This window comes from Elephantulus edwardii, unplaced genomic scaffold, assembly GCF_000299155.1.
Source record: "Elephantulus edwardii isolate Elephantulus edwardi_28Jun2011 unplaced genomic scaffold, EleEdw1.0 scaffold00116, whole genome shotgun sequence".
NCBI lineage: Eukaryota > Metazoa > Chordata > Mammalia > Macroscelidea > Macroscelididae > Elephantulus > Elephantulus edwardii.
The window spans coordinates 4,239,504-4,250,805 of NW_006399866.1; the positions used below are offsets into that span (position 1 = coordinate 4,239,504).

Below are 11,302 nucleotides of genomic sequence, written 5' to 3' on the forward strand. Positions count from 1 at the left end.
CTTTGATCACTGCTGAACCCTCAGCATCTGCATATGGGAAGTTCCCATAAGGTATTTATGAAATGATTGAAGTGACCGTATGCATTGGGATACATATGGAGGCGAGAGCTGTGTGGTAAGAAAAGCAATTGTAAAGGTCTGAGTGTGCCACTTTGGGGCATTTTTTTGTGGGGTAGGGGGCAGTGAAGAACCTCTGAGAACCAAGAAAGGGAGAGGCTGGGCTCTATCACTGAGGGAACAGGCTGAATATGGAACTTGGACTGATCTCACAGCAGACTTCTTTCCATTGACATAACCCTATCTGTACTGTATTAGGAAACTAATATGAGCACTTCAGTTTCCAGACTTAACAGGAAACGGTATTTGGAGTTAAAAGATTAAAGAGGTGTGAATCTGGACCACAGTAGGTGCTGACCCAATAAATACTCAGTTTCATCTGGTCTTAGTGCCTCTGAGCTGTACTAGTCCCCACAGTCTGGGTGTAAACAAGATAAAGACTTGTAGCTTGACTTACACACAGTAACTTTAGAGGCCTCAAAGGGCCTTTCTGACAAACCACAATTTCCATTTTCTAAGGGTAACTGTGTGCTAAGCACACCACACACACACTAAGCCTCATACTGAGATACTCACAATTATACACCACTCAACACTTCCATGATGTATTGCTTATTTATGTACAGTGGAAACATATTATATACAGGTAATCCCTGGATTACAAATTAGCTACCAAGTCTGTAATATATATGTAAGCAGGAAGAGTTAGGTACTTTCTAATGACAAGTTAGTCTAATATTTATCATAGTACAGTGTCAGATTTGTCCTGGAAAGGGTTAAACCGGGTGGCTCCTTGGAGGCAAGGATTCTGAGGCTCCGTCTAACATACTTTGGACATGTTGTGAGGCGAGACCGGTCCTTGGAGAAGGACATCATGCTTGGGAGGGTGGAGGGACAACACAGGAGAGGAAGGCCCTCTATGAGGTGGATTGATTCAGTGACTGGGATAATCCGGATGGGAGTGTCAGAGACAGTGCGATTGGCACAGGACAGAGCAGAGTTTAGGGCTGTTGTACATAGGGTCGCTGTGAGTCGCAAGCGACTTGACGGCACATAACAACAGTGTACCTACTGATGTAATAATAAAAAAAAACACCAAACACTTCCAGATACACTAAAACATCTTCAACAAAATAATGCAGTTATGTTTTGATGCATGTTCTAACACCAATCTCCTATTATGTACTTTGAATTTTTCATATAATGGACTTTATAGGGGCTGGGACCATGCCTGTTATACAGCACAACTGTGTATTACTCTTACTCTACATTTTAAAAAGAGTGGCTCCTAAGGGTGATGTGACTACTGCAAGGGTGCATGACTAGTCAGTGGTAGGCCCAGGTCTGCCTTCAGAGCAAAAAAACTATTTTTGTGTCCCAAATATAGTTTTAGGATTAGCTAAACATGGTATCAAGCAAACTGAGGACCTGAAGTGTCTGCTGCAGAAGGCCAAGGACTTCAGTCTTTAATATGATTGAAGATCAATTATCAAGAAAACAGAGATTCTCTAAACTGGGCCAATTGGCAGCATCATTATAGATAAAGAGATTGAGGGTGTTCACAATTTCAGCTTTCTCTGGTCCAAACTCAACTCTTTTGGTACCAGAAGCCAGGGAATCTAAAGATGAATTGGATTAGGAAAATCTGATGTCAGACACCTCTCCAGAGTGCTGAAGAGCAAAGATGTCAGCCTAGAGACTAAGGTGTGCCTGATCCATGCCATAGTCTTTGCAATTACTTGGTATGATCAGAGAGCTGGACAAAGACTAAGGATTACCAAAAATCTGATACCTTGACTTGTGGTGCTGGAGAAGAGTATTAAACTGCCAAGAGAACAAAGAGTATTGAACAACCAGAACAGGTCTGTCCAAGAGAGGGTGAAATCAAGTTGTTCTCTGGAGGCAAGGATTTTGAAGCTCCGTCATATATTTTGGGCATGTTGTTAGGGGGGACCAGTCCTAAGAGAAGGCACCATGTTTGGAAGGGTGGATGGACACAGAGGAGAGGAAGACCCGGGATGAGATGCATTGACAGTGACTGGGTAAAAGGAGCATGTGTGTCGCAGACAGTGAGAATGGCTCAGGACAGGACAGGACAGGACAGGGTTAACAGCTTTCATGAACAAAGTTGTTAACAGGGTCATTATGAGTTGAAAGAGACTCCTCAGCACATAACAACACTTGGGATCAGGCAGTGAGGGGAAGAGACTTTCCTTCAGCTGCTAGGGCATGTGTACTCCTGAACAGGATGCACTACATCTCAGCTGTGGTGCCCTAGGAGATTCCCTAGTGAATATGAATGTGAAATGAGGCTCCCAGCAACTTTTGCTTAGGCTGAGATGGAGAGTTTGTAGGTGGGGTGCATAGCATAGGCTCTGGCATCCATTCCTTCAACCAATAACATTTCAAGCCCCTACTGTGTGCAGGGATGGGAAAGGAAGGAGGGAAGAATAGGGTTTCTGTCTTCCTGGAACAACCTTCTCCTAAATGGAAAAGCTAAGAACTTGAATCCTTGTCTATGCAATTTCAGGACGGAGAAATTTCTGGCCCTAGCATGGGAAGGCCCAGAGTTTCATAAATCAGGCAGTACTGGAATCAGCAAACCAGGAGGGAAAAAGGAGGAGACATCTAGCCTGATGGGAGCTTTTATTCAGATAGCAGACAGCTGCAGACACTTGCATTCCTCTTCTGAGGCCTTTGGAATTAGGTGTATCCCATGGAGATACCAGTCTCTCAGAAAATTCTGACAACAGGTATTTAAAAAAAAATAAATCCTGAGAGCTATCCCAGTGTGAGCTCACGTGCAGCTAGCTCTTCTTGGGTGGCTCCTGGACACCAAGAACTCCGTTGCATGCCAGCTTGCTCTTGGGGAGGCCGTCAAGGCTACTCAACAATGATTAAGGCAAATTATGATATGTGATGTCCAAGGGTCAGTGTTCAAAGAAAAGGATCAAAGGTTGTGGCAAAGGAGCCCTCCCCTGTGTGGGACGTGGAGCATGGGGGAAGACAGCAGAGGCCTCTGATTCAGTGCAGGCCCCGGAGGTCCGTGGGGGGTGGTGTGATGCCCAGCTCCTCCCGCAGGGCCCTCAGGGGTTGCTCCCAGCGCCGCTCGTAGTACAGGTTGAGGACGCACGGGGCTCTGCGTCCACTCTGAACTGCCCATGGGATCAGCTCAGAGATCAGCACTTGCAGGTTCCTGTGGGACAGCAGAGAAAACACCTGAGAATAGAGCACTTTATATGTGTGAAGTGTTTGATACCCTATTTTCTCAGTTAAATCTCATGTAGACCTATGTGGGAGGTAGTTATTATCCTCATTTTTTAAGTAGGAAAACAGAAGCACAAAAGCTCATCTTGAGACTCTGGTGGCCTAGTCGCAAGAAGCTGCACTGCAATCCCAAAGGCATGTGGTTCGAATCCACCAGATGATCCGCTGAAGGAGGGGCAATCTCTTCCTATGCCAGTTGTATCTGATTCGACGGTACACAACAACAGCTCATCTTGAACATATCAAAGCTCAGAGTGAATTTGAGATCTACCCAACTGCAGAAACTAACAATCCATTGTCTTCTAATTGTCTCTAATACTTGGCCCCAGCACTGAGGCCTGACTCAAGAGACTCAAAGTACTCACGAGATGTCCAGGCTCTGGGCATTGCCTTGGTTCCCATCTCTAAGCTCCCTGGGAGGGAGCTTGACCTTCCTGCCCTATTCTTCCATGTGTGCTTCCTGAGAACTGCTCAGGGGCCTGTGTGTGTTTCCCATGTCTTGGAGCCCAGGTACCTCTGAGATTGTCCTTGCCTCCCAGCCCCCTGAAGACTTACTGGGCACTGAGCCGGACTGGTCCAAAAAGGGCACCCAGGATGCACATGGGCAGGCCAGTCTGCACAGCTTCAAACCACTTCACCACGATCTCCCCTGGGGAATGGGTATGGGAGGTAGTCAGGGCAGGGCCAGCATCAGCAAACAGTGGGGATAATGGTGAGCAGAAACCAGGAGAGACTATCTGTGCCTTCAGCAGGGTCAAAGTAGCAGGGGTAACAGTCTCTGCCTGTGCTGGGCAACTTAGGGTAGACATGAGAGCCTAAGAAAGAGTAGAAGGAAACAGGGATGGAAACTCAGAAAGCCTGGCTCAGGAGTCCAGAGTGATTCTAGGATTCTGGGAGTTAGCTGAAGACCCGAAAGACGCAGGAAGTCCTGGTGTCTGGAGGCTGCTACATCAATGTCGAGGCATAAAGAAGTAATGAGGATGGAGATGAGAGGAGAGCCAGAGGTGCTACCAAGATATCCAGGTAAAGAAGGCAATGATGCACCAAGCCAGTAACCGGTGGCTGGTGCAGACAGGTGAAGAGACCTGGGGAGACAGGCTGCAGGAGTGCCTCATTTCTCTCACCCCCTCCCTCCCACTCGAGGCGGCTGGCTTGGTGGCACTCACCCAGGATGTTGGTGGGCATCCCCAGGAGAGTATGGAGCATGTCGTGGACTTCCCGGTACCGCTGGATCACATACGCTAGTTCCTCATCATCCACAAAGCGTGTGGGTGCTCGGGTGTCTGGGGAGACCCTCTGAGAATAATGAAGACTCCCCTATATCCTTTTCTCAAAGTTCCCACCATCCAATTTCCCAGCCTCTCCTTGACTCTGTCAATCAATCCTCCAAACTCAGATCATCCCAGAGAATCCTTAGGAATTTGTGTTCCACCTGCAAAGAGAGTAGTTTTCCGGCAGGACATGGGCTGCTAGTGGTGCCAACTCATACCTGTAGTCTGCGGGGAGCTGAAAACAGACTACATCAGCGGGCTCTAGTGGTGCAGTCCATGGAGTTGAGCTGTTAACCCAAAAGCTGCATGTCTCTGATGGTTCAAATCCACCAGCAGTTCCAACAGAAGGATGGGCAATCTCCTCCATAGCAATTTACAGCCTCAGGACCCTGGAGGGTTGCTCTGAATATGAACTGACTCAATGGCAGTGAGTTTTGAGTTTTTGTTGGAATCTATGGGAAAGTAGCTCTATGATTCCTGAGTCTTAGCATGAACTGCTCCCAGCATGGGACCCTCCCTTACCACCCTCATCTTCACCTTGACATTTCCTGTACACCCAGTTCAAGTGTCCTCTTCAAGAGGGCCCTCCCTGCTGCCACACAAACCAGGTCTCTGCACGATCTCTCGTCTCATGCTCTCTGTGTGGTATTTAGCGTGCTCATGATCATGCCTAAGGAATGTTAATATTAATGTCTATCTCAGGGTAGATCTGTGCTGTCGGGTATTGCGGCTGCCTACTACTAAACTTTTAAATGTCCTGGCAGACATGTGTTACACGTGGAAAATACACGACAGATTTCCAATACTTTGTATAAAAAAAAGAGCATGTGAAGCTTCAATTGAAATGTTAATGTTTTAACCACATTAGGGTAAATGCATTAATTCTGCTTGTTTCTCATGGTTTTTATTAATATGGCTAATAGGAAACCTTACATTAGTGATTTGGCTGTGTTCTGCTTCAATGGGTGGTGCTGTCAACACTGTCAGGTTCACGTGGGCAGGACTGGATCTGTTTTGCTCACTGGTGTAATTTCAGTGCCCAGCACGGAACCTGTATGAATAAGCATCTCCTGGATGCATGAATGAAGGCCAACTGTGGGGATATTTTCAGCCTACGGAAGGATGTCAACTCTACTTTTCCCATCCACTGCCTGAGTGCTCAGCATCACCCAGACAGTGCAGAAACAACGTGACCTTCCTGTTTCCACAGCACAGAAACAGACTGTTCATAGACCTAGATAGATCAGGCCTGAGGATAGCATTTGTTTTCAGTCTGCTGACTCAGCACTAGGACCTGTGTAGATTCCTAATTTCCTCTGGAGAAGGGAGCTCTGGTGGCCTAGTGGCAAGAAACTGCACTTCAATTCCAGAGGCACACAGTTTGAATCCACCAGATGCTCTGAAGGAGAAGGAGGGGCAATCTCCTCCTGTACTAGTAGGATCTGATTTGATGATGTACATACAAAAAAATAATAAAATGAAAACCCCCTGATTTCCTCTGGCTTCTTCTATATCTTCTATTTGCTCTGTGATGCTTGCTGAAGGTGGTCTGTTGTGGACTGAGTCATGTCTCAAAAGCATGTACTGTAAATTCTAACCTGTGTATCTGTGGTTATAATCTCATTTCAGACTCTGTTTTATTATGTTAATGAGACAATATTAATGTAGACTTTAACTTAAATTGGTATCTTGAAAATTACAAGAAATTAAACAAGCATGTGAGTGAAGAGACCAAATCATAAGAAAAGACCACCTCAAGGGGCGCTCTGGTGGCCTAGTGGCAAGAAGCTGCACTGCAACCCCAAAGGTATGAGGTTCAAATCCACCAGATGCTCTGCTGGAGAAGGAGGGGCAATCTCTTCCTGTGCCAGTCAGATCCGATTTGACAGTACACACAAACAATTTTTTTTTTAAAAAAAGAAAGACCACCTCGGAAAAGCAGCTAACATAAACAAGGACATTTCCCCAGAATCAAGAGAGAGGAACACCTTTCCCTGGAGCTGGCACCCTGAATGTCGACTCCCAAAATGTCCTAAAATAGATTTCGTTTGTTAAAGTCACCTATCTGTGTAGTAGCAACACATAATCCAGACATGCTCATCAGGTACATCACAGAGTAATGCTGCTGATTTGGAACTCATAACTGACTTTCCAGAGAGTTTTCAGAAGCAGTAAACTGCATGAGAGGAGACTGTTCAACTTTCTCCCTCGTAGCTGGCAGAGTCGAACCCATAACTCCTTACCACTATGTCAAATCATCAGTGCTCCTACATTGTCATAGTAGCTACATTTATTAAGTGCCTACTATGTGCCAGATGGACATTTTCTCCCATGTGAGTACTGCCTCTGAAAGCCTGCTGCAGGGTCAGCTATGAGGTAGTTCTCAATGACTATGTGCCAGCACCATATGATGTTCTTGCCATTTATTATTATATTCATCTTTGGGACAATCTGTCACTAGCCTCTAAGGAAAATGAGGCTCAGAGAATAACTTGCCCAAGATCATGTAGCTAATAAAGTGGCAGAGCCAGAATCTGAAACAGTCTACCTTATCATCAGGGAGCTCTGGTGACCTGGTCGGTAGGGAGTTGCACTGCCAACCCCATAGCAGGTGGTTTGAATCCACCAGCTGCTAAATGGGAGGATGGGCAGTCTCCTCAGAAAACCTAGGGGAGGATCAACTCTGAGTTGGTTCTGACTCGATGGCAAAGAGTCTCTTACTGCTCTTAACCCTGAAAGACAAATGTAGGTAAGTCTCCTTACTTCACAAGAATCAGAGGCTCAAAGATTTGCCTGTGGCAATGTGACAATAAAACAAACTTTTTTTTTATTTTTATTTTTTTTAAAACAAACTTTCAAGGAATATTCAACCTGAATCTTCTGATCATATGGAGATTTTTGAAAGTATTTCTTTGAGTTTGTTTATTTTATTTGTTTGTGTATAAAGGATGCTCATCTAGATGATAACATAATTATGATAAAAACAAAAGGGAGAAAATATGGGAGGCCAATACTAAATATTTGTAATAAACGGAATGCTATTTAAAAAAAAAAGAGAGAATGTTCAAATAAGATGAGTGACCACTAATTTGTAAAAGCAATAAAGTCACTGACTGAAAAAAAAAGATTTGCCCAGGGCCATAAAGCATAGAAGACAGGTAGGATTCTAACTTAGCTTACTTCAATTCTAGTCCCTTTGCTGTAATCTTGATACCACAAGGATAATGATACCTCTTGTCAACGTCTGCCTTGAAGAGGGTGGCCTCACCTTGAACCTAGATCTAAATTTCTGTTGGGACAAAGGTATTCCTTCACATCCTGTGGGTTGCAGGTTCTCTTGCTCCAGACGTGTCATAATCTCCACAGCTGTCATCACACAGAGGGCTGTGGCTGGACAAAGTGTCCAAGACATCCTTGTAGTCCCATCCATGCCACCCTCTCCGCTACAAGAAAAACAGGCCTCTCAATTCTGGGAGAACTTCCAGAGTAGCACCCAGGCAGGTTCCCTACTGAAAAAAATAACTTATATCCTTATAAAATCTGAGGAAGATAGCATTATCTATCTCAGAGCACTTCCCTGACAGGAAAATAGAATCAGGAGACACTGTGGAGTAGCTTATGGTCCTCAAAATAATTGACACAGAATAGAGGTTCTCAGCTATCCACCTGAGAATACCTCAACATCTGCAAACGGCTTTGGTTGTCCCAACTAAGGTGAATATTGCTATTGGTATTTAGTAAGAAAGCCAGGGAGACTGTTCAATATCCTAAAAGGCACAGGATAGCTCCCTACAGCAAAGAACTGTTCAGTCTAAACATGGCAATAGTGCAAGATTGAGGGACTCTATTCTAAACTTTAGTCATTATCTTCAACTATTCCAGCCTGGCTGGTTCCAGGAGCTGAGCTCAGTGAGTACTCTGACAGAATGTTTATGTATGGGTAGCACAGATGATTTGTGATCAGTTAACTTGAAGGTTAGTGGTTCAAGCCCATCTGACAGCAAAGAGATGGAAGCAGCCCAAGTGCCCATTGACAAACAAATGGACAAAGGAATACAGAATATTATGCAGCACTGAAAAAACAACAAACTTATAAAACATGACATAACATGGACAAGTCTGGAAAACATGAAGCTGAGTGAAATACTTCAGTCACAAAAAAAACCCCCACTCCTTACAACCATTGCTCTAACAACAGGACAGATACAGGGGGTGGGGCGGGGGAAGGTAGGAAAAACATGGAGAGAGAATAAACACTGCACTGGAATAGGTGAGGGGAAGGACAATCTGAAAAGAATGGACAATTAGATGTTACATACATGGCAATTAACAACCCGGAACAGGAAAAGCATTACAAAGTGAATGGGGAAGGGAGGAAAATGTGTATGAGTGAATGAATGAAAACTAATCTCTTTGTAAACTTAGATGAAAAATCACAGTAATTTTTTTTAAAGGCCTGACCATGATTTTTGGTATTCTCAGGGCTACGGTGGACTACTTAATACAGCTCTTCTAGCAACTGTCTTTGAAACTCTCCCTCCATGGTTTGTAGGGCTATGTCTGTGACTCATCAAGAGGACTGACTGGACAGATTCCAAAAGGAAGCTCTGGTGGCCTAGTGACAAAGAAGCTGCACTGCAATCTTGAAGGCATACAGTTCAAATTCATCAAATGCTCTGCTACAGAAGGAGGGGCAATCTCCTCCTGTGCCAGTTGGATCCGATTTGATGGCACATGAAAATAAATTTAAAAATTAAAAAAAGAAGAGGACTGGACATATTCCTAACAATGTAATGAGAACAATGTAAATATGATATGCAGAATACTAACACAGGGATTGTAGCCATCCTGCCAGGCTTAAATCAAGACAGCACAGAGGTTCTTTCATTCCATCAAGAAAGAACTCCAAATAACTATGAGATATCTCAGCCCAGCAACAATGGCAAAGTTCAACAGAGCAGCAAACAATAAATGCTGGCGGGGTTGTGGAGAGATTGGAAACCCTTATTCACTGCTGGTGGGAGTGTAAAATGATGCAACCACAATGGAAAGCAGTTTGGCACTTTTTCAAAAAGCTGGAAATAGAAGTATCATTTGACCCAGCAATGCCATTACTGGGAATATACTCTAAAGAAACCAGACCTATCATTCAAACAGATGTATGCACATCCATGTTTACTGCTGTGTTACTCAAAATAGCAACCCAAGTGGCCATTAACAAACGAATGGAGAGAAAAACAATGGTATAGTAATACTAGTGAATACTACACATTGCTGGAAAACAACTTGTAAAACATGAGGCAGCATGGGTGACCCTGGAGGGCATTATGTTGACTGAAATATCTCAGTCACAAAAGGACAAATATTGCATAACATCAGTGTTATAAAACAGGACTAATATGGAAGATTGGGAAGAGAAGAGAATTAGAGTGATAGATAATGGACACTGCATTAGAATAAATGAAGGCAAGAACTGTTTAAAAGGCATATATGATTAGGCATTATACTTAAGACAACAGTCCAGAATAAGAGGTACATTACAAAGACGACTGGATGAGCGGGTGGCAGGGAGGGAGATAATGGTGCAACAATGAGTCAGTAATTTAAAAAAAAAAGGAAAGTGAACTGGGGGAGGAGAAAGGGAGAAACATACAATAGTGCATGAACAAAAATCCAATTTTTCTGTAAACCTTCATTAAAATCACAATTTAAATTTATTTAAAAAAAAACCCACAAAATCAAACCCAAACTTCAGTGCAGCATATTCTTTGGATCTGTGATTCCTGTGTGGATCAGACAGCATAGGGTGCCACGAGTGACACTACAGTCCAAAAAACAGTAGTGGTGGCAGCAGAGAACCAGAGACTAGTGTGACCTTGTGGCCTAGTGGCAAGGAGCTGCAACTACAATCCCAGAGGTGCACGGTTCGAATGCACCAGATGCTCTGCCAGGGAAGGAGGGACAATCTCCTCCTGTACCAGTCAGATCTAATTTGACGGTACACGCACACAAAAATAATAAGAAGAAAGCTGCGTACTAGCTGGCAGAGTGAGTGCTTTTGAGCACTTGCCAGGGGAATTAGATTTATTAAGCCATGGTACCAAAATCAAGTACCAATGGCCTAGGCTTTTTGGCAGAGGAAGGATGGCACATAATTGGCAGAGCTAAAGGAGCTTTGTAACAGTTGCCTGAGCAGGGCAGAAGTCAAGGCCATGAGGCCAAGGATCAGACAGGGGCTTGCATGTGAGCACACTTGAGAAAAGGTTATCTTGACTGAATGACTATTTTGAATGTTTTCCAACCTAACTTGTAAACTGTTATTTCCCTCATCAACACCATTAGTTGGGAGTTGTGTTTGAGTTCTGTGTGGCCAATACAGCAAATCAATGAACACAAAAGAGAAGGAATGAGCGAGGATGGGGATAATTGGTGTTAGATTGGTAAGAGCATGGAAGTTGGTCTGGCCTCAGAAGAATAAGCTTGGAGCTCTTGATAAGGATACTTCTCCCTTGGGAAGTTAACAGAGGTCAGACTGGCACCTCCAGACCAGCCATATTGTTTTTATTCTATGTGTTTGGGAGTAGGGGGTTCGGGGTAGGAATAGAGAAGGTGGCCCAGTTCTGGGGCATTGCTGATTACCCGGGAGAGCACCTAAGGGCGCGCCCACAGGTGGGGAATTTGGCCGAGCTCTCTTGGGCTACACCAAC

General features: G+C 44.3%; 1 protein-coding gene across 1 annotated transcript in view; it reads right to left on the minus strand.

The window, feature by feature from the left end:
- Nucleotides 1–3,081: 3,081 nt before the first annotated feature.
- COQ4 (coenzyme Q4) overlaps nucleotides 3,082–11,302 on the minus strand; it is a 19,278-nt gene continuing 11,057 nt past the window's right edge. Inside the window, exons 5-7 of the mRNA XM_006892608.1 lie at nucleotides 4,491–4,620; nucleotides 3,880–3,973; nucleotides 3,082–3,253 (exon numbers count right to left, since the gene is read on the minus strand). Of these exons, the coding sequence (XP_006892670.1) occupies nucleotides 3,082–3,253; nucleotides 3,880–3,973; nucleotides 4,491–4,620 (396 nt within the window). The remainder of the gene's footprint in view (nucleotides 3,254–3,879; nucleotides 3,974–4,490; nucleotides 4,621–11,302) is intronic.